This window comes from Ascidiella aspersa, chromosome 7 (assembly GCF_963924565.1).
Source record: "Ascidiella aspersa chromosome 7, kaAscAspe10.2, whole genome shotgun sequence".
NCBI lineage: Eukaryota > Metazoa > Chordata > Ascidiacea > Phlebobranchia > Ascidiidae > Ascidiella > Ascidiella aspersa.
The window spans coordinates 8,181,776-8,208,512 of record NC_139453.1 but is presented as its reverse complement, the minus strand read 5'-3'; the positions used below and the strand labels follow the sequence as shown (position 1 = coordinate 8,208,512).

The following is a 26,737-nucleotide window of genomic DNA, read 5'->3' as shown; positions in this document are numbered from 1 at the left end:
GCAGTCAATGGTTTTATAATTTCTTTTGTTATTGTCTTCATTATGTGCCTTTGAAATATATAGCAATATGGTTATATCAATTGTGTTAAGAACAATGTGATCCAGCACAGCAAACTATAAAACTTGGAATATGATTAGCTAAAAGTCAATACAAGAAACGGCATTTCGCATGCAGAATAGTTTGTTGAAAGTATTTCAGGAAATCACTTTATAAAGAAAGAAAACTATGCTACCATTGTCATGCTATGAGCTTTCATATTTAAAAAGATATTTTATGGTGCTGAATTTAAGCAATAAATGAAAATAACTTTATTGGTAAATATTATTAGTGATGTTTTACAATGTTTAATAAGAGTAATAGCAATTTTGGTAACTTTTCATGTGACACAAAAAGAGTTTGTTCATGATGAAATTAAAAGTTATAAGCAAAATTCGGACAATGTTGGCTGGCATTCTCAAAAATCAATAAAAACTTGGTTGCAGAACACTAAAAACTTACAATATTTTTCATGGTACAAAATGATTTGATTGTTAGCGGTAATTAGCAGGCAAAGTATAGGTAATTGAGAAATTAGAGGCTCTAATAAAAACAACAAAAATACAGACATACATCCTGTTATCAAACCAAATGTAAACAAAAAACAAGATTTTACAACAAATGTTACTGGAAAGTAAACAAACAACGACTAGCATATCAATAAAAAATGGGATTATGCAAACTGATTTTTACAGCTTGAAATGTTTGCCTAAATGTACATAGATATGGATAGATGTTTCGTTAAATAGTTAGTTTAACTAATTGACTGTTAGTTAATATAAAGATAAAACACAACAATTAAACTGCTTTCAAACATAAGTGCATAAGGCCGGATACAAACTTTATTGAAAACAGAAGGTTAACTCCAACTGAACTATAGTCAAACTTTAATCCAATGTCATTCATAATGACTTATCAATCAAGGAAAAATGCGTAGGTACTAGGGCGAAAATAACCAGTAAAGTCATATTTATATTAAAAAGCGTGTTCCTTGGCCTGCAGATAACCGGTACAATTCAAACCTCAAGTGCTATACGAAATCATAAAAACGCGAGCTCTACCATCAAAACGGGGTTGACGTTCGTAGCTGTAACCTGCACAAATCAAAAAAAGCCGTATAAAGCACAAGAAGCAAGGGCGGCAAATGCAATCGGCACTCAACACACATGTCATCAGCTGAGCTGGGCAAAGCACAAGGCAGCCAAAGCGCATAGACAACACCGTCGAAGGCCTGGCGGAAGCCGTGCAGCTTCACTAAGCGTCGACCGACCCAGCGAAGCGCCGTCGTCAAAAGGAGGGCAGCGATGAAGCGAGCTCGTCACTTCGAAAAGTGGAAAAGGCGATGCGAGGCGGAAGCCGCGTTCGGCCACCAAAGCCTAACTTGAAAAAACTGAAACGCCGATGACGATTTTATCGCTAATATTCGGTATGCCTTGGCACTGCGTCCTGTTTGTTTTTCAAACTCATTTACCTCGGAAAAATTGGGAAAATATCGCTGCGTTTTTAACGTGAAAGTGCCGACGCGGCTTTATGAAACTCTCAAAGCCAGTTCGCCTCATCCTTTTAAAAAGTACAAGGCTTCTTTCAAACATAACTTTTCGGGACCTTTTTCGGGACATCAGCTTGTTCTCTTCGTTTAATCATTGTTATTGCTTATTAAAACCCGCATTAAGTTATTAAGTTTTGTGGTTATTTCAACCCAGTGGATGTTTAATTGTGAAATAAGTATATAGGATAACTAATATTTGTAATAGTTCGAAGTTTTTTGCAATTCTAAATTCGCATTTATGTTCAGCTTACGCAAAATTTAAAATGTTATGTTTAATATGGGAATATCCGCCAGCGAAACTAATAATTTGTTTTATAATAAACCAATTTAGTAGTAAGTTTGTTTTGGGGTTTTAGATATGTGGTATACGCGAAAATAATTGTACGATGCACATTTCGTTAAATATAAACCACGTGTTTAGGATCATCGTTTTTGTCAAAGAGTCTTGGGAGCAATTAGAGTCAGACAACGAATGACATCCAGCTCATAGAAATCAAAGTAAAACTCTTTTATCGTGATTTATCCTAAAATAATATTCTAGTTTAAGTATTATGTGTTTTTCTAAGAATAATATTAAGTAATTTTTAGATGCAAATTATATCTAGGTAATCTGATATTTCAATTTTTCTCCGCTATACGGCGCTTGCAACCTAATTATTTGCAAATATATAGAAATACTTTGAAAACAACATATTCTAGTACCTTGTGTGGAATTTTATACCCCTAATCCTATGAAACAACGTTTGTTAAACAGTTAATTAGACATCTAAAATTACTATTAAAAGATTCGTCACACAACCCTTAATTTAGGTATAAAAATCGATTTGCTCTTTAGCGCTATTACAACAAACTCAAGTTTTGCGCCATGGTTATGCGCTCCTAGTGGTTACACACGTCAACAAACCAAATTCAAAAATCCAAAGCTACACCGAAAGCATTAATTTAAAATAGATACTATGCCAGTTTACTATGTGAAAACAAAATTTTTTTCAAGATTAAGCATAGTGATGAATAAATTCTATTTTAATAGATAAATTTACATGAAAAATGTTTTCCATATTTTTATGTACACCCCAATATTATTAATATTGAAAAACTTGTGTGTAACGGATTACCAGTCTTGATATTTGGAATGTTGTGGTTAAAGTTATCAACAAAACGATGATAAATTTCATTACCAACCGGTAACGAATGTTTACCATTTAAAAACATCTATGGGTGAGTTTAAAATAACGTAATCAGTATTTTTAGCCTAGAACCAAGTGTAAAAGTTGTTAAGTTTACCAAAATAGCTTTTGGATAACTTTTGATTTTGCGCGGGCGAGACGATTTGGCAGCTTGAAATTGGATAATCCCCTGTGCAGGCCTTACTTTCCAACCTGGGCCTTGTACTATATTTTTGTTGTTGCATCAATTCTTTATAACAATTATTTGGGTTTAGGGTGTGGGGACAATTATTTGAGTTAGGGTGTGGGGACAATTATTTGAGTTCTTGTGTGGGTTAGCGTTTGGGTTAGGGTGGGTCAAGTATTATTCGTTAATAATGAATATAATAATACTTGACCCACCCTCACCCAAAGACTAACCGATACCCTAACCCAAATATTGTGTGTTGTTTTAATAATGTGGAACGATTCTAGACTAGCGCCAAAACTTCTTCTTACATTGCTGATGCTGACAAAGGTTAAGTAGTTTGTTGCTGTTATATGAACCAAACTGACACACTGATGTGGTTTTGTGAAAAAATAATCAGTTTCTGCCAGGTTGGAAAGTAAAGCCTGTTTTCCCGGTCAGACGCGGTCATACCCACGCATTTCAGGTTAAATCAATGTAAAATGTGGTCAGCCACAAAAAATTGCTCAAACGCACAAAACTTTTGTTGCACATTGCACTAATGGTTTTCAGTATAGTATTTCATTTGTAAGCCATTTTGGCAAAAAATGTTACTATAGCCGCGCATTTTCAAGCTACAAAATAGTCTCCCACGTGCAGAGTCGAAAGTTTTCAATGTGGAGTTTCTGTAATACTGCTGCCAAAAGTTTCATATTTCCTAAAGTCATATTTATGTAGCCTACTTGTATAATATATATATATCAGTTTAAGTGCCAGGCAGGATCATATTGAATCAAATTTTGAAATGTCAATATATATTTTATTTTTAGTATGTACTGTGTAAAATAGATTTTGGTTTAATATTAAGTTGTCCAATATATATATGAAAAGCTCTTATATAAATATCCCACCACTTGTAACTATTTTTTTCATGTTATTTTCTTCAGATTGCCATCAAGTTTCAATCAATGTTGAAGGCTCAGATGGCGGCCCAGACCCCCTAATTTCTGCCATCGGTGGATCAATCGGGGCCATTATGGGATTTATCGTCGGAATTTTGGTGACCAAATGTTTTCTGATGGACATCTTAAGAAACAAAATTGGAAGAAGAAAAGAGAAAAGCGAACATTTAGCTTTGCACGCAATTGAAAGACAAGAGACACCAATTATTCCAGTAGGTGACTTCATAAAGGTTGTAGGGTGTTTTGGTGTTTTCACATGCAAGAATATATTCAACTTTTTAGATTGGTTGTTAAATTGTAATGTTTTTTCACAATTGCCTAAAGGCGGCAGGTACCATTATACTACCTTTTTCAATAAGCCTATTTAACGCTATAGTGTATTTCGTTGTAACTAGATCATTAGAATTTTAATACATAATTTACAATGTTATGAATATAATATTATTGGCCACCCTGTCATTGCATTTTTACTGATGTTACATGTATTGTTCTGTCATAGGATTATTTTAGCTATTTGTGATGCAACAAGATGAACATTTTTTACTTCAAAATGTCAAGATGACAGTTGGGTAAAATGTAAAAAAAATATGTAAAAAAATGTTCTGTTATATATATATTACTTTAAGTAAAGTGTTTTTAAAATACGTTTTGAGAGTCAATTTATGCATTATATAGTAATGATATTTACAAACTATATTTAAACAAATATCGTTTAAAACGAGGCCAATTTACAATAAACATGTTGGGTAATTTTGGCTGAAACAAAGCATACTTAGCTGAGACACAAGTCAGTAAAACTAAACGATTTAATTTTTTTAAAATAACTGATAAACTATATTTTTTTAAGTAAAAGATCTTTCTTCGGCTTTATTTAAAACAATTATTTTATTTTAGGATAAAAAAACAAAAAGTGCAAAATCAAGATTTTTTAAAACAAAAGGAAAGACTGAAGTAAACAAAGACAAAAATGACGAAGAATTAGAACCCAAAAGATTTGTGCCCCCTTCCATATTAACAAGTAATTATTGCTAGATTTTAAGAGTTAGCATATGCACTGCACTGATAACTTATTATCCAAGTCTGTTTTATTTAATTATTGTTTTTCTATTTGTTCACTGACTAAATGTCAGGGTATGTCACCAAAAATGCTTTATTTTATTACTAATACAAAAATACATTCACATTTGTGTTCAACAAATGTGAGCTAGCCATTTGAAGGCCATCACTTTGATAAACAATAATTATTTACCGTTATGACGTTATAAGCAAGACCAGGTTTGAAAGTCTAGCCTGTTGTAAGAATTAAAATCCTTAGGTAATATAATGATTTGGTAAATCTCTTGAAGGTTTACCATTTATGTATAGCTAATTTACATCTTGTAAAGCATTTTATTTAACAAAACCTCATACCAGTGGTTCTCCGCCTTTTTGTCTTGCAGTACCCTACAGAAAATGATAAATAAGTAGTGGCACTCGTACAGTTTTTTTCGGTAATGTCAGAATAAACCAAATTTAAACCGCACACATTAACTGTTTTCCAACATAGGAAGACATTGATTAACAGATTCGGTGAGTCGGCATTGGTTTGGGTGTAAATAGAAAGACACTATTGATTTGTTACACTATAATCCTACAAGAAAAATTGTATAAAGATGCTTACCAACAAAGATAAGTTAGAATTCAAAATATATTGTGGCACCCTTTAGCTTTACAATTGTCACCGTATTGTGCTGCGGCACGCCGGTTGGGTACCACTGTCTTCTGCATTTGGATGTACAATTACATTGTTATGTTTAGAGCCATATTCGTCAGGCCTTGTTGATATCGTTATGGGAAATCAATTGGAACTCAAACTTCACGAAATAAACAAGCAGGAAAATGTGGATTTCTATCTAAATCGCATTTTAATTTGGGAGCACAGGCATACTTGTGTATTGCAGGTAAAACTGATAATTTTTGCATTGAACAAGGATTATTATTATTCAAATTGATTGTTTGAAAATTATGCAGTTCTTTCAATCAACATTTTAAATGTTCTTCAATTCATTTTAAATGTTCTTTAATGACTTGTCAATGACTTGACTTAAGTGTAATTAAATCACTGTTTTTTCAAATGACTTAACCTGACTTACGTGACTTGACGTCAGTCTTTTGGACAAATGACTCGGGTTGAAATATAGTGTTTTATTAAGCATTACTCATTGTAAATTTAAGTTTTTATCTTAAGTTTTGCATATAAAACATTTTGCATGCAATGTGTTGGGTTTATGTTATTTTTTTTTTTGGTAAAGGCATTACTAATAATAATCGGACACATTTACAAATTTTAATAGTTTAAAATTCAATTTTTATGACAAGGACTTGACTTGAAATTGGCTTGCTCGAATTATGACTTGAATGGGACTTGTCATTTATTCGAGATTACTTGACTTGGACTTAAGTTTTTGTTACAAATGACTTGACTGAGTCGTAATTCGTTTCAAAATGACTTGTTTACAACACTGGTTTGTAAAACTTCTACTGTAAACGAATCCGGTTTATTTCAGATGTGCACAATAATTTTAACTCAGTACTTCAATCAAGAAAAACTGACAGAGACTGACTACTCAAATATACTTGACAAAGTACAAAAGGTGCGTTTAATCAGTTTTCTTGTGTTTTCACCAATATTTAAACTTTGTTTACAATACTATATATACATGTTTAAAATTTAGGCTTTTGCTAAATCAGTCCTCCATTTCCAAATGAAAATAAGTAAAGAAATTGAAAATTCGATTGAAAAGAAAACTGACGGCTCTACAAAGTTGTATTCAGAATCATCAGAAGCTGCATATTTTATGGTTAGTGATTTTCAATAACTACTTTTAAATATGATTGGCAATTTTTTATCACATACAATTAAAAAGAGTTTTACATACAGAATATCATACAGTATACTATATATTTATAAATATATATTTTTTTTATTTTTTAACAAAACCTTTAAACACAATCTCCTTGACACCTCTTTAATTCCCAATAGCTATTTCATACCTGCAGGGCTTTATTATATTGTTGTGGAAAATGTACATACAATAAGAGTTACGGACTTTGTTTGACGACTCCACAGCCCTGTAGTACAAATTGATTGTTTAATACTAATTTTTTTTAAATAGGATATTGCAGTATGACAATTAAATTGCTTGACTGTAGATTGAAAACTTTCACAACACTCTGGCCACGTTTGAAACTGACCTCCGTGAGTTAGTTGGTGACAAGGACAGTGACACACTGCATGTAGGTTTGATAAAGACTGTTCATAACATGGAACAAAACCTTGAGGCTTTCAATACCGTTCAGCTCAAGGTAAAATACTCCTGTTTTGTTTATAATAGACTTTGTTATTTAGTTGACATAAACCAATTGAGGGTTGAGTGCAATTATTTTGCAGGAGATGTCAAATTTTAATGATCTTCGTTTTGTTGTGATGCAAGCCTTCCAGTCTGGGTCACTTTCACAAATACAATCTGTCAGGTACTTGAGCAAAATTGTCCTGAGTTAAAAAACATAGTAGGATATTACAAACTTCTTCAACTGTTTAAATAGCGTTTATACAAAACATATAGATATAAACTAATAATCTTTTGAGTGTACAAAGCAGTATGTTGAATATTGTTGCTGTGATGTTTAAAAAAGGTTTAATCAAATTTTATGCAACTGCTCTTGTTTGGCTGTTTGTGGTAACACAGAGTTAGTAAATATAAAAAAAAAATTGCATGAGCTGTTTTCATCCTAATTAAATTCTGATGGTTTGTAATAGGTAAAGGTTTTCTCAAAAAAAATTCATCAAAAAAATTATTTTTCAGAGTTCGACGCTCGAATGGCGAAACCATTCTGCAACGATTGTCTAAATCTGGCAGACTTTCTGCTGACGACAGTGGCCAGTTGTGGAGAAACTACCGCGAAGGTATTGATGGCAATCTGGACCAAGTGAATAGAGGTAAAAAATGCCAACAAATAAAGTATGTTATATTTGCACAGCTTGTATTTTCTGTAGACACAAACATTTTAAAGCAAAAAGTCTAAATTATGGGCCATTTGGAACATGAGTGCTTTTTGGAATAGTAATCTCCTTTCTTGCAACAATTCATCCTTTCAATGTTCTATATCTAGCCTAATGTTTTTAGTTATCATTTAGTAACATAACATGTAAATATTAAACATGCTGCTTAGTAGCCCCATTAGTATAGTAACTGAGAGGTTTGGAAGTCAAGTTGACTGCTGCCAGTTGAAATTGACATGATTTGACTTATGTTTTTTACAAATAATATGACTTGGTCTTAACGATTTTAAAACACTAGTTGGAAAGACTACATGTGATTGCAAAGTAAAACTTGTAACCGAAAAGTTTGTGAAGTTTATTGCAGGTAACAGCAGTGTTGTAAGTCAATGACTTCACTTAAGTGCACTTAAGTCAAAGTTTTTAAATGACTTTACTTGACTCAAGTCATTTGGGCAAAATGAGTTTTTTTGTAAAATTCGGTTATATATCTTTATCGTTGTCTTGCTTATTGCTCGTAATCGCGCTAGTTTACCAATTTTAGTAGTTTAACGTTATATTTTTATGACAGTACTTAACTTGAAACTGTCCTTTAAAAATGACTTAGTCCTTTAAAAAAAATGACATAGTCCTTTAAAAATGACTTGTTTACAACCATGTGTCACAGACACGCCTTTTAATACATTTACATTATAACATGTCGTTGCAATGTGTTTATCATTGTGGGCGGTAAAATAATGAATGTGGTTAATGTGCACAATATCCCCATGACCAGTCACAATATCCCCATGACCAGTGATCAATCATAGCCCGCTTTTTGCACAACAAATACACAAGTGGCCAGCCGTGTTGTTAACTTCCAACTCGAAACTGCTTGTAAAAAAAGTTGGCATTCTTGAACAGATCTTTGTATGGCGAGTCGTTTTATAAGAGACAGATATTTTTAGTGTTTGCTGACCTCAAAGATACTATGTCAATGCCAAGGCATACCATAGATCAATGTGGCAATCTTAAAGGTTGAGCTTATTAAAGTAAAATTCCGAAAATGCGTAATGCAGTTCCTTTATGGAACGTGGTATTTTCGTTTGAATACACTTAATTACTCTGGCGTTTTGCAATATTGCCCTTTTTTAGGAAGTCGTGGCAATATAATTATAGCGCATCTAAAGCTCTGCAGTGCGTCTTAATCTACTGGTCGTGACCAGTATGAAAGTAATTCAGAACGGCGTTTCGGTGAAATAAGTTTTGCAGGTACGACGTGCCGGTAAACAAATGTTCTTTCAATTTTTTTCAACCCGGTCATCTCGCCATCTTCTTGAATGCATTTAAACATTTTAGTTGCATTTTTTTGTACTTCATCAAACGAGCACCTTAGGTTTCCCAATGTTCTTTTTTTTTTGACCTCCCGATGTTACGTAAACTTGTGACGTCATTTTTGAAAATTTCCATGATTCCGGTAAGAAAAATTTTCGTCGTCACGGAATTCTACTTTCAACCCTGGCCGTGACCCAAAAGTAATTAGTCGTTTAATTTTGTTGGGGAGCCTACTGCGAATCTTAACGACCGCGTTTGACTGTGAAAACTCAGTGAGTATAAAATACTTAGTGGTGTTATAACCGCGCCTGTGGCTATGGATGTCCCAACTTTTTGGGTTAAGTTTTGGATCCAATACAACGTGGTAGTATCGGTATTCTTCCGATAGTAGAGTGGTATCGATGACCATGCAACGCCAAATTAAATATAGGATTTAAGCTATGTTTTGCAAGCCCAAGCGTTTTCTACATAGAAGAAAAAATGTCAAAAAATAAAAAAAATAACTGAATGTAGGCCAATCCTAATAATCCTAAAGCAAATAATGATAAAACAACGTGGTTAGCATGTTTCAATTAACCAATTTTGCAATTTGCCATAATAACTAAGGTCATTTGGTACCGAATCGGGCGTCCGTATATTATTCTTTGAAATTTCGTGTATCGGTATAGTAATAAAACCGTCGGTATCAGACATCCCTATACTTGTGTAAACGTAAGCTGTGTATTGTTTAGCATTTTACCTGACGTCAACTTCATCAATAACACTTATAGTCTCGCCCAGAACATCAACACGCTATTTACGACCAAGCGGTCATCCCCAAACCCTTTGTCGCTCGCTAGCTTTTATTTTTGCCCCCCCCCCCCCCTCCCCCGACTAATCCACGCGCGTAAATATTGAGCCTTGTGACGTCACAATAGCCCGTTCCAACAGCCAAACGCGCCAAAGTGGCTTTGGAGAGGGCCGTTTTTTGAAAGACGCCCTGACACTGTATTTTAACATGAAAACATACCCGGTGAAGGGGCAAGCCCGCCTTTTTAATAGTATTTGCGAGCCGTTTTTTCGGGGTACTGACTATTGTACGCCATTATAGGGCATTTAGGTTTCTTTTGTGCGTCTGTGTAACAATGGGATATAAACGCAGTAAGAATATCAAAGCCCATACAGAAGTATTTATCATTTCGAACGTTTCGAATAACTCTTTATTCGTTTTCACCATGGGGAACACAAACGATTTTAAAAAGGTCAAAATTTAATAAACTGCCTCACAGAATTGTAATCTGCCACCGTTATTAGACCCTAACCCGAAATTAAATGCACAAGCCTAAATCCTAACTCCAAAAATGTTATGTGTTTAAATAATAATAACTGAAGAACCTAATTGCTGGGCAGAAGACCTAGAATTAAAGTAGTGCTTTACTCTTGAGAGTGAGTGAAGAATTTTGCAACCCTCTGCACATTCGAGAATTTGAGCTCAATGAAAACTAGCAAGCACCCAACATAGAGTATGGAAATTATTTTCCATGCAAGAATGGGATACATATCCCAAAAAAATAATTATTTTCAACCCATTTGACCGTTTGACTTAAGTATAGGTCAAGTTATTTTACCGAAACGACTTAATTCCAATCAAGTCATTTGAAAAGAATAACTCAAGTGTAAGTAAAGTCTTAGAAACACTGTACTTTAAACCCCTAACTGTGATACAAACATGTACCACACAAGAATATTTAAAGATTTGGCTTTTAAAATAAAGTGGCTAACGTTCTTTAAAAAATGAAACACCTAAACGGCGTAAAATGTCATAGTTTAAACTTTCGGCCCAAAACTAGCCTCAAGTCAGGCCTGAATTACGATTTTAAACGGACCGAAATTATTTATAGAGCGTCGGCGTTTGTTTGAATTTTCGCGACAATTGGCTTAAACGGCTGCGGAATGTTTGCATAGCGAGGCCCGATTCTGCTAAGAGGTAATACGGGTCCGAAAAACCGACCATTCGCGCAACGCGTGAGCCCAAGATCTGGCCTTATCAATTTGTCACTCTCAATGAATGACGACCGAACAGTTTGATGTGGTTGAGAAACTAGGTTTGTGCAAATAGTGGGCGGGTGCGGGTCCCGCGATGATTGTAAAGGCTATAGTTTGGTGGCTTTGTAACTTTGTCCCACTTTGAACACGCGGTTACGCCCGTGGAATTGTAGACGCAACCCGCGTTAGACAAATATCGGGTTTATGTTTAAAAGAAGTAAAACATCATCTGTATGTTTTTTTTTTATATAAAATGTCACTGCTCGCCATTTCAAATGTCGATATCAGTATTCTGTCAAAAGTATTTATATAAAAGTGTATTTATAATTCGTACAGTGATACGACCCTTATGAAGGCGACTTGTATATAGAGTCTATAGATCATCAAAATATTGAGTAAAAACATAATAATGTTGCGCCATATCTTATCCTATGCTTAACGGCCTGACCGGATGCCGCACTCAAGTTAAACATTAGTATTTATTATCCAGTATGGTCGTGTGGCGCGAACGCCAACACTAAGCGCAAACTGTCGCACAGCTCGCTTGCTAATAAAAACGAATACAGTGCACCACAACACGCTCCAAAACCAGACTGCCCGGGTTCTTTAGTTTCGGCCACTGCTGAAGGTGAAAACGCGTAAGTGGAAAGGCAAGAAAACAAACCAAGTGAGGTGAAGCGGAAGTTAAATAAAGCGAACGAAAATAATTTGGTATTACAATAAATTACCCCTCAATTAATGACAACACTAAAATCATATTTTTCCGTCAAATGTTTAGCGATTTTATCCGTATCATTGCTTAAAGAATCACCAAAGATAAAATTCCATTTTAACAAAATACTGGTAAATATTTACAAAAGCACGACCACGTTTTACAACCCTAAAAACAGTTTATTCCCAAGTTTACAGAAATACTCAAATGACCCCTTTCGAGTTCATCGCACGGTGTTTTAGCGATCAAAAAGCTGATGTAATAAACCTGAACCGCGCAAGGCTGGCAAATACGTCACAATGGCACGGTCTGTGACGACACAATCACGCCGCACTTGACCCCAATGGGGCGTCACCCAGGCGTACGTGAACACCTGGGTGAGTTTGCGGAACGTGGGTGAATGGGTGAGGGTCAGGGGTTGGGAGAATGCGATGGGGCGATATTTGTTTTGACAAGGTACGACTTATGCTTGGTTTTTTCATTTTCCATTAAAATTTTACCAAATCAGACTGCTGTTAAAATTTAGAATACTGATGTTTCGCCCAAAAAATGCATCTTCACTTCTGCCGTAGAACCTAATTCGAACGAATCATGTATAGAAATGGTTAAAAAGTATAGAAAGTAGTTTTTTAAACTGCGGGTCGCGCAATGAGCTTTAGCGGGTTGCGAGTAGGTTAAATTTTTACGAAATCAGAGTGCTGTTAAAATTTAGAATAATGGAGTTTTGCCAAAAAAATGCATCTTCAATTCTGCTTAAAAACCTAATTTTGAATGAATGAACTACAGAACTAGCTTAAAATTCTAGAAAAAAGTAAAATTGCAGGTCGCGTAATATGTTTTAGGGGTTGCCAGTAGACCTACATACGTTTCAAACAAATTTGTACATTTATATAAACCAGCAGGGGCTCTCTAACCTTTTTAGTTTGCTGCGCACTTTAAGAACAAAAGATGAATAGTGGAAAATTTTCATCGTAAAATAACAATCCAAAACAAATTTAGCTTGTAGTCACCCTGAATACACGATAATAGTTAATTACCGTAATATTTTCAGTTTAAAAATTGAGAGTGTACTCCGAAATGTTTTCCCGCATTACTAATTGTAATACGGTAAACCAGAGGATAATATTTTCACGGCAAACCATATAGAACGCATCCTGACGAGGTTGAGAACCACTGGTGAAACTATAGTTTTTCTCACTTGGGATAGGAAATTTCGAAAACTAATACAAAACGTATAATAGAAAACAAGCAAGAAATTATCATTTTATCACCGTCAAAGGACGGCCGAAAAGGTTGATACATGTATAAGGGTCACAGACTAAATTTTGAACAAGATACTAATGCTTTTTTGATCGCACTATCTTTTCTGAGAGTTATTTTAAGTGGAAGGATATTGTTTCGTCCGGGGGATTTAAACTTGCACGGTCAATTAACCTGCGTAGCTCAGTTTTTCCTGTTTTTTTTAACAAATCAAACTTTACTGCAATTCTTCTCTTTAGCTCAATTCGTTTAAAGCACTAAGTAGTAAGTAGACACAAAATGTGCAAAACTAAGAACCAAACCACCTTGGCTTGAAATAAAATTTCACATTAGTATCAAGTGGTGCTACAAATACTACATCCAAAATGAAAAACCACTTACAAGCCCCAGTGTTTAAGTGCGACAATTACCATAAGGAATGTCCGATGCTCGACCTTTTATTACGATATCCGATATTTTGGACTAAACCTATCGCGACCTGATTTGCAAATAGATAAATTAAAACATTCAAAAGGTATTCTTTCAGGTTAAACGCCGAAATTAGCAAATTTAGTTACCTCAGGCTGTTAACCTGTAGGGTTAACATTTCGACCACCTATTTGGGAAACCTTTTATTTGGGCAAAGCGCAATAAACGTCCTTATATATTTTTTTTTACTATTGTATACTGACTTTGAAGTTGCAATTTTAACATGTACAACGCTATATACTTCAGTGCTCCGCAACCTTTTTCCACTTGCGGCACAAAAGTCCAAGTCAATTCAGTGAAAGGTCATTTAAAGCGTGTGACTTAAGCGCTCCAAACAAAAGTCATTGACTTGAGTCATTATAACACTGCTAAAAGTCCTGTTTTTGCCTAGAGGCCACCTTATAGTATAGTCTCAAATGAACATGTTCCCATTTCCCAATGTGAACACATCCGCGACATAACAGTGATATCACAAAGCCAAATTTTCGAAACACTCCTGCTTCATTGATAGATATGGCGGAGGCCTTGGGCGTGCTGCAGCTGCAAATGGTCGAGCAACGAAAGCAAGCTTTGGCAGAGGTGAACACGAAGACGACTGAAACTCTGCAGCGTGTGTTGAATAAAAGCAGGACGGTCAAGATGCGACAATTCGTTGAGGTTTGTTTTGTGTCCATGATGCAAATCCCCGTCGAAATTTAACACTTTCAATTCCACCCCGTAGTAATTTGCCAGTGTTTTGAACAAGGTAATTTGAAAGGACTATAAAGTCCCAGTCGCGTCATTTGCAAAATAGCTTGCAAGTCTAGTCATTTACAAAAAAAATAAGTCAAGTCATTATAGGAGCAAGTCAATTCCAAGTCTAGTCATTGAGATAAAGTTAAAACACTTAACCAATAAAATTGGAATAATCCTTTAAATTTGGGCAATAACTCAACTAAAGGATAACAAAACACAATACATGGCGAGAAAACTGTTCTACTTGAAAAACCTTGGACAAATATCCCGTTTTGATAAAAAAATGTTTAAAGCGACTTCGTATTCAACCGATGTTGCTCAAAAGTTACAAATTATGTTAAATGAAAAATGAAAACAAATTTTACCAAAACGACTGGAGTCAAGTCAAGTCATTTGAAAATAGTGATTTAAGTGCATTAAAGTCAAGTCATTAGAACACTGCAGCAAATCACAGAAAGAACAGCACTCTAAACCCCACATTGGGGCTGTTCCAACAGGGGTGTCTAAAGAGCTGAGACGAAATTGTTTAGCCCAACAACTCAGTTCAACTTAAATCTTTACGCTTTGTGGTTTCGAGGCCCCTTGAAGACCAGGTGTGTTGAAATGCACCCAAGGGCATCGCGCTGTTTTGTTGTCATGTCTACTCTACAAGGCCCTGAAATGGCACTGTTTGGGCTGCAGTTATTCACAAAATCTGGTTTGTAAATTCGATAAAATGGTCATTTCGATATTTACAAACGTTTCGGCAATTAATCATGCCATCATCAGTGTAAATCAGTGTTGTAATGACTTACGTCAATGACTTGACTTCAGTCACTGTTTTAAATTGACTTGACATTGTTTGAATCGTTTTGGTAAAATGGCTTGACTTGACTTGAGTCGTTTTGGACATATGACTTGACTTGGACTTACTAAGTCATTAAGTCAAATCACTTGGATTGAAGTGTTTTATTTAACATTTTATCATAAAATTAAGATATTTATTTCAAGTTTTGCACGTAAAGCGATTATAATGCAACATCTTGTTTTTCGTAAGTTTTTAGTTGAATTATTGTTCATCGACCGAGTTTTCCAATTTTTAATATTTATCGTTTTATTATTAAACAGTAACTTGACTTAAAGTTAACTTGCTCTAATAATGACTTGATTAGGACTTGACTTGGGCAACTGATGACTTGTTATTTTTTAAAAAAACACTTGACTTGGAATTAGGTCATTTCAAAATGACTTGACTGGAACTTAGTCATTTCAAAATGACGTGTTTAAAGTTTAAACATTGTTTTTTCGTTCGGCTTTAAAAGTTGACTTGTGTGATGAAATAAGATGATATGCTATTTTTTAATAATGAAATAAGTCCATTATTGCTATTTTTTAATGACATTTCCAACACTGTTATTTTCGTTTGGTTTTAAAAGTTGACTTTTGTAGAACTACTTCGGGGCGCTGTTGCAAGGAAAACAACGGGAACAGGCAGCAAAACAGCAAGTGCTGAAAGTCGAGGCACAGCAGCTGGCCCGCCTACAGGAGGTCAGTGTTGTGACGTCACAATCGATTAACAGGCACTCGGTGTCGCGCGCGCATACGTCACAATCGGAACGAGGGGCCAAGAGGCTCGGTGGAATTCGCTGAACTCGTAAACACGTGCTCGACATTTAACGGAATGGATTTTTTTCCGGGCTTTGAAGTTGTTTGACCTTCGACACAATTTAGTCAAGCTTGATTTTAGGGCAATTTAGCCAAACCGTAAACTAAATAAATCGAATTAGGCTCGGGTAATGCGATACCTTCGTCAAAATCAACCAAACTGTTCAGATGTTGTTGTTTTTTTTTCTTGTTTAGTATTATACAGCACAAATTATCAAGTAAAACTCATAGTTAAAAACATGAGTAAAAACAGGATCAGAATGAATTCATTCGAATTAAGGAACTGACGATGCCACTTGGCGAAATATATTTTCCTTCTAAACAAAACGTCCTGTTTTTTTGTTGTTTTTGAACTATGACTTGTTAATATATGCGTCAGCGGAGCAGTGATCGACTGGCTAAAACCTGCCGCTGATGGTCTTGGATTCTATAAAGATACACCCTAATGTCAACACAAATTATATTTTGTGGAGAAGTCTGATTTTTGAAGCCTTAAAGATTCTCTCTTGCAAAATAGCAACATGAAATATACAGTTGGCTTGCAGACTGCGCGCATATCGTTTGCACGAGACGTGTTCATAAGCCGGTATTTACGTTGTCACAATAGGGTCATAGGCTTTGATTATTGGCTACCAGAGCTACTGTGCCACTAGAAGTATAATTTATTTTGACCTTTGTAAACCGCAGCTGGGCAGGGGCGGATTTTATTTTTTAAGAAGCGTGCATTTCTGGGCTAACGGATCGTACTGCTCAAAGGTTTGCTCAAAAATATATGGCGATAGGTCGTTCTCGGTATGAAATTTAAAGTATTAGACTACCTTATACAACAGCACCGGACTCTCGTATATACACTACAGCAGTGGTTCTCAGCCGGGTGCCGCATTTTTGATGCTAACGGGTGCCGAGAAATATTTAGGAAATTTTAAGAACCTGATTTTTGCTCCACTCTTACAACTTTTTTGTAAGATTAGAGTGGAATAAATCCAATTATAACTTCCTACGTTGCGTAGAGTTGATGTTTGCTGTTCCAGTTCTGTTTATGGTGAATAACCTACCAACAAATCTTGAAGGGGTGCCGCAATCTATTTATTATTTTTGAGGGGTGCCGCTAACCATGAAAGGTTACACCGCACTACAGTATGAGTTTCCATTTTAAACGTCGCACTACAGACCTCAAAATCACTCAGGCTTGATGTTAAGAGGCTTGACCTCTCTGTCGAAATTGTGGCTGGAATTACAGCGGACCGATGCCCACATGCCAGCCTATAGAGATATATTTCGAACAGGCTTGTTTACAACTTCGTTAAGTGGGCGTGGCATGCGCTCTTCTAAAAAAAATAAAATAAAAGTACAGTCAGTCGTTTCTGGTGGTGAAACTGAAAATTGACTGGCTGGCTCTGTTTAAAAATTATTGCTGAATTTGTAATTTATTGTTAACTTTGATGAAAAAACTTTCCGCTTTTATGCAAAGGTGGGGCCGAGTCGTGTGCTCGAACCTTAGCATATGGTTATTTTTTTCTTAGACTGACTTGCCTATAACCCACCAAAAATATATATATATTATATGCAAGCTAATTTCGGTAAAAAAATGTAGTCTCAATCCAGGGTTGCCACAAAATCTTTAACAGTCTTTGATTGTCTTTGAATTGGTTTGCATAATAAAAAGTATTAATACAACCTACGTTTTTCCAATAGTCTTTAAATAGTATTTTAATTTATTTTTTGAAAAGCTAAAGTATCGCTGTGTTTTAGTGCCTTTTCTGCAACTTTTAATTTTCCCTTCTTTTTGTTCGAACAGAAAGCGAAGCAGACCCTGGCCGCGCGCTGTGACGAAACAATCGACACACTGATGACGTCACTGGTGCAGGGCGGCGCGTTAAGCGACAACGACGCGCACCAAGTCCGCCGCGAGCTGTCAATCAAAATCGAGGTGGGCGTTTAACTTATTTATAGGGAAAAAAAAACAACGGCGGTCGGCGGTAGAGCCATTTTCGGTAGATTTTTTTCACTAAATAGGTATTTTTAAGTATAACTATTATAGATTCATCAGTGTCAACAAAGGATTTAAAATCCACCGACCTACATCTTAGTAAAGACCAAGTGATTTTTTTTTTCGGGAACTTTTTTTTTTTTTCGGGAAGCAAAATGTAGAAAGTGCGTTTTGGTCAAGATTTTACAAATTTCCAAGTGCAGAGGCAGAATACGAAACAATACAGATAGTACAGATTGTTAAAAAGGCTTCGGCTTCTATGATTTATTTGTTGTTCGCAAGCCCTGAGTAATATTTTAGTGTTGAAATAATAATTTGACCTCCTTTTGTTTCATATTTGATCTTCTTTTAAGAAAGTTTATCCTTTTTAATTTATGTTATTTGTCACCCTAAGAATACATCTTAAATCTTTTAAACAAAACTAACAGTAGTGATATGTTGGTCCTAGTTAGGAGTTTCAGCTGAATGATCAAACCGATTACAAAAGCACCACCAAAAGAAAAGCGTTTAAAATTCGCGGAAAATTCGTTTCCGCTTATTTTACAAGAAATTCCCCACCTTTATAAACGCTTATTTTACAACAAAACCACCTAAAGTTTGCGTTTTTCGTGGACGAATGCCGCCGTGAAAATTTTCCGACTTTCGTTTTTGCAGAAAATCGAGGGCGAATATTTGGGGATTACCCAGGCTCAGAACCAGCTGGTCGGACGCGAGACGAAGCGTGCGGCGTCACTCATGCGGAATGAGATCGATGACGCTGCGAGGGAACGCAGTGTTCTGATTGGTCGAGAAATCGCCAAGTTGCTTCTCGGCTCGCAAAGCCACCTGGCGGAAAAGTGAGTGGCGGTTTTACAGATATTTTGAACGCAGAATGTTTGCATTTGAGGTCTTTGTCAAATTAAAGATAAACCTATTGATTTCATGATTTTTTAGTTCTAATCGTAAATTTGCAGGGTTTAAATAAATTCCTAAAGTTACCCAAAAGTTTGCACAATTACCTAATCGACCAATAGATCCAACCGAAATAAACATAATAATATGAGTTGCTATTTGCGAGTTGGTATTCGTTTTGTAATGGCTTATTCTGGGCAAACTGCGCGACTTTTTTCGCATTTTCATAGCGCGCACATATTTTTATTGCCCATTGCACATTTGACAAACCAGGTTAGTTAATACAATAACCGATAATATAAATCGTATTAACAGAGTTAAAATACTCTTATTAGACACGTTGCAAACATGGCAATTGCTGATGGTTATCTTGCGATGCAGAATATATCGAATATGTACCGTTTGGCATGTTTCTTTTTTAAAGCAAGCGGCACAAGTGCAAAACTAAATTAAAACATCAGTTTTATGCTGTTTTATTATTACGTTATCGTAGCTCATAGTGTTTCGTAATATGCGCCGTTCACATTCACAAAAGGGTTATTAAAGTTCTTGAAGGTCTTATTATGAGTAGAATTTTAACTTATAAGACCTACTATATTTTCTAAGTTTAAAGTCCACTTGTTATACGCTAGCCGTCGAATTAAACCAGTGTTTTCGACCTTTTTTCGCAGCAACCCAAATACTAAGCGTAAGTATGACAGCGAAGCTCTGGTGACCAAATTCTATTTACTGAACTTTTCAAACTGAACAAAACATAAAACGAGTAGCATAAATAAATTTAAAAAAAAGTTCGCTTTTAAATAATATGAGCGATGTCTTCGTATTTATCCCATAGAGTTTTCTCAATTCTTTTTTCAAGAACTCTTGCTCTGGACCAATCTTCATAAATCTAACCATATGCACTACTATACAGATCTGAGCGAACTGAGCGCCAACATTTTCACCTACGAAAGTTGTGACGTTACAGAGTTTTTTTTATACAGTCCTTGTATTGCCTACACCAGTGGTTCTCCTTTTTCTTTCGTGGCCCCATTTTAGTTGCAAAAAAATTCTGTGGCCCAATAAATTTTTATGAAGGAAGTAAGATACTTGCGGCTGAACAATAAATTTACATCCATTTTTAATTTCTCCTTATTATTCCTTATTCCTGTAAAATTAAATATAGTGGCACAAATGAAACTAAATCTAGCTTTTTTAATTGGTCTGTGGCCCACCTCAAATATTCTTATGGCCCACCAGTGAGCCACGGCCCACTGGTTGAGAACCGCTGGCCTACACCTTTCCAGGAAACACACTTTAGCAAAAACTACTCAGAAACATGAATATTAATATATTCACCGATATTAACGACTCGACAACGTTTTCCTCGCAGCGACTGCTCGGACATTCTGTACGAATATGACGTCACGCTGCTGTTGCTACGTAACGAGGTTGACGTCATCAGCTGCCAGGCTGCGCGCGCGCTCGACCTGGTTCTGCTGCAACGTCAGGTGAAGCTGTTCGAAAGCGCTCATGCGGAACAACAGCTGACCAATCGGGAAGACTTGGAAAGAGTGGTGAGATTTTATCGCGGTTGAAGTTTTTGTGCAAAAAAATGCTTTTTTTTCATTTTAAAGGAGTTCTTCTGACAATATGTATTCATAAGTCTTTTTATAAATTGTGCAATTGAGTAAATTAACATAGAGTCTTTGATTGAATTGTGCATTAGAGTAACTTTAATATTAGTCTTTTTTTCGAAGTGTTAACGTATTGTGTTCCAGTTTAGAAAATGACACTTGTTTTATTAGGATTTTCGCCTCTAGCATTTTCTTGCGGCTTTTATTTGAGTTTAGGAATATGTGAATTGCTTACTTACCGCAATCATTTCTGATCTATCGTTTTTCGAGAAATATCATTGGTAGCCTACATCTGCAATAAAGATAATTTTAAACGACTCAATCTGAATCTAAAAATGTCCAACAAGAATACATGTGTCGTTTAATTTTAGGTAACCATGCTTAAGGAATCGCGATCGCAACACCAACTCGAGTTCAACGAACATTATCGCCAAGTGGGGCCACTTCTTCTGGACGAATGGGTGAAAAAGCAGGTAAATGATGCCCTTTTAGAAGTTCAAATACGATTTTAAATGCTGAAGTCGACTCAAGTTAAAAATCGTATAAATGGTATTTATCCTTTTTTTAAACTTAGCGTCTGCTACAAGCAGGACTGCGGAGTCGGTTAAAAAACGGGTTGACTCTATAGCTTCTATTTAGCCCATTTACGTAACTAAAATAAGGTGGATATTAAAACAATTAACCAATAGGGTTGTCATATAATAATTATAATTCATCCACCACAATATAGTTGAAAAAGATTCCAACATTTGCTATTCCATTCAATTTTACAGTTTAGGGCCATATCAGTTTAGAAATTTTGTACTGCGCATACACACGTCGGACTCGGGACTCGGATAGTTTTACGAAGTTTTCCTCGAAGTCACGAGTCTGACCTCGACTCCCCAGCCCTGGCGATAAGCTACAAAGCCTTTATCATTCATTAAAGCACGATATAACGGTAACCAGGCACTAAACACGAAATTGAATTAGGATACTCGTTTCGAAAACTACAATCTCGTACATTCCGTTATAAACGTAAACGTTTCTTCAGATCAAGCTTATCTGCGACTTGGCAGCCAAACGGGAAGTACGAAATCTGTCAGAATCCGGCAAACAACTCAGAAAACCACGTGCAGTCATCGAAAACCTAAAGGTAAGACTACGAAATCACTGTGGACTGCCTTACGCAACGGTACACCCGTAAATGTAAAATTATGTGTCAGGTAAATCAATCCAGTAATGTTACCAAATAGTTCAAAGTCATTTGAAAAAAAATTCGTTAAAAAAGGTGAGTAGGGCTGTAGTTGGGATTGTATTTAATGAGCCTTACTTAAATCAACAGCATTTTGAGGGAATATTGTTCCAATATAAACACAAATGTTTCAAACTACATGTTTTTTATTTTTAAACTTTTGTGGCTTTTTTCGTAAATTAGCAGCGGTTTTCTACATGTTCGATCACTTCTCCATAGATGAGGGTTATATGCGTTACATCTATATTGGCCCGTGTTCCCCTTTAAACTATAACACATCTGAACATATGACGCTTTTCGACTGAAATAGGTTGTCCTAATCGGGATTGCAGTGTAAGCAAAGCTTATGAACTTAAAAATTCTAGCCTGCGGTGCGGTTATAACTTATATCTTTTTTCAAGCCTGGCCTTGTTGGAGTGCAATTTCAGACAACTGTTTTTGGTAATAGTCTTTTCCAAGGCACCATGTATGTCTTTATGAGTTTGCCGAAATCTTTGGTCAGTACTACTTTAAGATGGCCCACATCATATATCCATGTCTATTCCATTGCACAGCTACGATCACATCACAGCTTTCCAGTTACGACTGTAAATCGCTGAATTTTGCGTTTACAAAATACAATCAATTCAACGACATAAACAATATTTACCAGAGCGAAATAGCGACAGCGGCAAAGCGATCAGTGGGTGACACAGATCAACAGACACTGGAGAAGACCGCCGCCAAGCACCGGCGTAAAGTGGATGAGAGGAACGCTAGCTTACGACATGAGCACGACATGAAAATGCAGGTTGGTGGCCCTTAAAAACAAATATGCGCATTAGGTTATTTTTTAATATTTTTTTTCCTAATATTTTTTATTCAGATTTTGGTTTAATAATTAATCTACAATGAACATCCGACCCAACATTTCTGCCTTTACCATCTAACCTTTATTATAACTTCTCGGTAAAATTAAATTAAATTCTAGCGTAGAACAAGAACAATAATTATCCAAACATATCATATGAGCTCTAAAAAATTAAATCATGAGATATACCTAAAATCGATTAAACTTACTTAATCAAACTGGACATCAGTCAAGTCTTTTTTAAAAACAATAAGCTGGACGTGCAGTATATTAGCTTAATGCGTTTTAAAATACAAGCGGCAAAACTAAACATTTTAGAACAAAAATCGCTTTGTTTTTCACAATTCAGATATACAAGGAACAACTGCATTCCGCCCATCAAGTACAAGTGAAGCAACTCCAAGATCGTGAAGCAAAACTGCTCAACTCTCGACCGCAGAGCGCAGGTGGAGATTTCTCACTGTCCGAAGTCCTCGATCGGTAAGTTAATAAACGACGATTTACTCTTTCACACCTTGCTGTTTTATAAGAAAACGTTCACAAAAGGCCAGGGCTGCTAGGGCGGTTAAAAATTAACCGAGTCCAACTTCGGCTAAAAAATAAACCCGAGTTCCGGGTCCGGCTCTGGCTCTACAGGGACAATGGATATTGTATTTCGTCAAATGCTATTCCGCTTTTTACAATTTACAGTTGGCAGCCATATCTGTTTCAAAATTTGGTACTTCGCACGTCGGACTCGGGACTCGTTGGACTCGGGTAGTTTTACGCAGTCTTACTCAAGTCCCGAACCGTCTCCGACTCGTCAGCCCTGCAGAAGTCATTTGAATTGTTTAGTTTAGACATATTGTTTGTGGTTTTGCATAAAATAATCGTATTTTCTCTCTGATAGTAGGCAGTGGGGAAACTTTAGTCCAAGTCTGGAAACTTAGTCTCTATCATCAGGCGAATTAAAAAAAATTCAAAGAAAAAAAAAAAAAAAAAAAAAAAAAAAAACGTGCCCTGGCTTTACGATTAACACGAAACTATATTTTTGTCATTTTTTGCTGGTGAATTTTGTCAACGATCTCTTGATATCAACATTATACTGTTAGCAGTTATGCATTTTTTTAGAGAAATTTTTTAAAGCTTTTAGGACTTCATTTTGAAATGAAATTGTATGGACGTTTGTCTTATGTCTCATATAAAATAGGCCTATAGATATGCCAGAATTGGCGGGGAATCGTATTCTTTAAAATAGAAAACGGTTTGTATTGGTAGAATTTTATAAGTGTTTAATAGTAGGGATGTTCGATATTTGATATTTTACTGTAATACCTAAACTCGATATGTTGGGTGAAAAGTATCGCATAAGCAAAATTAGGTGAAACTAAAATGTTTAAAAATAGTTTTTCTAGGTTATTAGGCCGAAGTTTGCTTTAGTGTTAAAAAGTTTCGTTACCTTTGTTAACCTCCTATATTTTTTGATAGATTTATATTTCAATATTGAATCGTTGCGTTTGATCGCAAAACATGGTGGTAATTCCATTGTTAATTTAGTATATAATAGGCACCGATACTACCACTTGGCATCGGGTACCGGCTCCGACCCTACATTATCGAGCTGCTCTAATCTCTGGCTTTAGAATTACTACAAAGTGACAATAAATTTGTGTTTGCGGTTGCAGTTTATCGCAGCAGGTTCGAAACCAGAGATTGATCGAGAGAATGGAGAGAGAGCACGAATCCGACCTGGCGACCCGGATTAACACGCAACGAGAAGCCTTCTTGGACGTGCTGGAATTGGAGTTTCTGGTAATTGTTATGAGTTTATTGATAACAAAAATATTCTAATTCATTTAAAATAAACGCTACAAATCAATCAACCACATTCATATTGATGAAAAATAGGTTTTGTTTTGGCATTTTTGCATTATACTTGTTTACACCAAGTAAGTGTCTCGTTTCGGCATTTTTCTAATTGATGAACAAACTATGAACATTGGAGCATAATGGTTGGAGGTTGTAGTAAGACGTAATAAGAATATTAAAGCCTATACAGAAGTAGGTATCATTTTGAACGTTTCGAGTAACTCTTTATTCATTTCCAACATCAAACTATGAACAACTTTGTGCATTTTTATTCCTTAACTTCTCGCCGTGTTTCGCAGGAGTTGGACAAACCGCTTCTGACCAAGTTCGCAAAAGCAATCGGAACGAGCAAAAACCAATTCCAACAACTTCTCCAAGAATCCCTGCAAGCAGGTCTGTAAACGACAGAAAACGCAAAAAGCATTCGGCTTTCTTAGGGTTAGCTTGTAAGTTAACTACAGGTCAAACGAAGAGCAGTGCGTCCTTACTAATAGGCCTACCATATGTCCTCTTTCAGGAGGATTTGTCCTCTTTTCTCAAGAAAAGTGAATGGTCCTCCGAGGACGCTCAAAAGTGTCCAAATGTCCTCTTTTTCGCATTTCGAGTTAGTTGCTTATATACTTTCAACAAGACTTTTACGCAAAACGTTATTATTTCCAAAAAATGACTGTCTTAACGGTTGTATATAATTTCAATGATAGTTCGTATAAACAACTTAACGATCTTAAAAGATGGTCATTGCTTATTGGCAAAAGTTAAGGGAGCCGCAAAGCATGGACTGAATCTTAAAGATAAATTTGATTTGTTGTTTTTGTGTCTGTTTTTGTAACTATTGCCTGCAACTACCAAGTAAATGTAAAACATCATCAAACTCTAACGTAACAATTCTACTTTCGTTTTACTTGCCAGGAAAAAATGTCCTCTTTTTGGGTGCTGAAAATATGGTAACCCTACTTACTGATCCCTAACACTTTTCTTATTTGAGCGAATATATATCGTCGCCAATATTCAAATATTAATCGATGCAAATTTATTTGGTGCAACCTATTTTTGTATTGGACACAATAGTGAAAATCAGGTTCTTGGGTTATTCTCTTTACTAGGATTGAATCAAAGCGGATTCAAAACCCCTGATATTGTAGACATCTATTCCCAATAAGGTATTTCCGTCATAAAAAATAATTTTACATATATACGTAAAGAACATCATTTTTGAACGATAAAGCCATTAGGTATAACACGTCTGTAACACTTCATACATACGACTTTAGAAAAACAATTTTGTTCGGGTTATCTCATACCATCAGGAAAACGAATGGTATTGGACGGCTGTATTTTTCCTAAACATTAGAATATCCCATGAAATACGAAGTATTAAACATTCATATCGAAAGTAATTTCTCTTCCTTCGAAAACACTCTAACAATTGTCAAAACTCTCGTTAACGCAGCATCGATGAGCAAAAACCAAAGCGCCGCCTGGACGAACCAGTTGACCCGCCTATGGCCGAAACGCACCCCGGGAGCCAAGGTGCAAATCGGCGGGGAAGCAGAGCCCGAATTCCCGCCGATTCGACCCAAAACTCGTCGAGGTCTCGCGCCCAGCGAACCAGACGACTACAGCGAATTCGAGCGGGCGCCGTCGCGAGCCAGAAAAGGAAAAAGTTTCCTCAAACGAGTTTCGCGCCCACAGGCGTGAAATTGCATTTTTTATATGGAATGTTCTTTTAGGGCGTATACCCCAGTGGTTCTTAAGTTTTTTTCAACATAGAATCATCAACATGGAATCTTCCCTTACAAGCGCAAACAGTGTCAATTCCTCCCCAGCGAAAAACACAAAGTAGCCTATATACTACCTTTTATTCGACAGAAAACAAACCCACAGGAAATGATCGACAAAAGAAATATAATATGTAAAACTACAATAGATACGTCTGTGCGAAAAGTAAGGACTTTTTTTTTTTGCTACAAAATTTGGATGCGCTGATCGTCTGAAAGTGAAGTATAACAGCGAAACTTTGGCGACCCTTTTCACTGAACTTTTTGTAAGTGAACACAATATGAGGGAGACTTTAACATAAGTAAATTCCAATTTATTTAATATGAGCCGTGGTTGTCCTACATTTTTTTACCCGTGGATTGAGAAACACCGTTTAAAGGGTTGTAGTTCGGATTGTTTTTTTAGCGTTGTAAAACTACTATAAATACATAAATTTTTATCATCTAAAACAG

General features: G+C 35.9%; 1 protein-coding gene across 1 annotated transcript; it reads left to right on the top strand.

The window, feature by feature from the left end:
* Nucleotides 1-2,740: 2,740 nt before the first annotated feature.
* LOC146137557 (uncharacterized) lies at nt 2,741-26,204 on the top strand. Its single transcript, XM_083394382.1, has 21 exons — nt 2,741-2,804; nt 3,866-4,092; nt 4,775-4,898; nt 5,678-5,820; nt 6,427-6,513; nt 6,595-6,720; nt 7,073-7,225; nt 7,311-7,393; nt 7,726-7,859; nt 14,210-14,355; nt 15,862-15,960; nt 17,876-18,007; nt 18,722-18,903; nt 20,331-20,514; nt 20,946-21,047; nt 21,608-21,709; nt 22,461-22,598; nt 23,008-23,138; nt 24,323-24,449; nt 24,806-24,899; nt 25,957-26,204. Exons 1-21 carry the CDS (start codon nt 2,801-2,803, stop codon nt 26,202-26,204), a joined length of 2,766 nt encoding a protein of 921 aa, XP_083250508.1. The 5' UTR covers nt 2,741-2,800.
* Nucleotides 26,205-26,737: the final 533 nt, after the last annotated feature.

Coding starts and splice junctions, on each gene's coding strand:
- LOC146137557 (XM_083394382.1), top strand. Junction 6,514..6,594: donor TACTTGACAAAGTACAAAAG/GTGCGTTTAATC, acceptor TTTAAAATTTAG/GCTTTTGCTAAATCAGTCCT. Junction 14,356..15,861: donor AGATGCGACAATTCGTTGAG/GTTTGTTTTGTG, acceptor TGACTTTTGTAG/AACTACTTCGGGGCGCTGTT.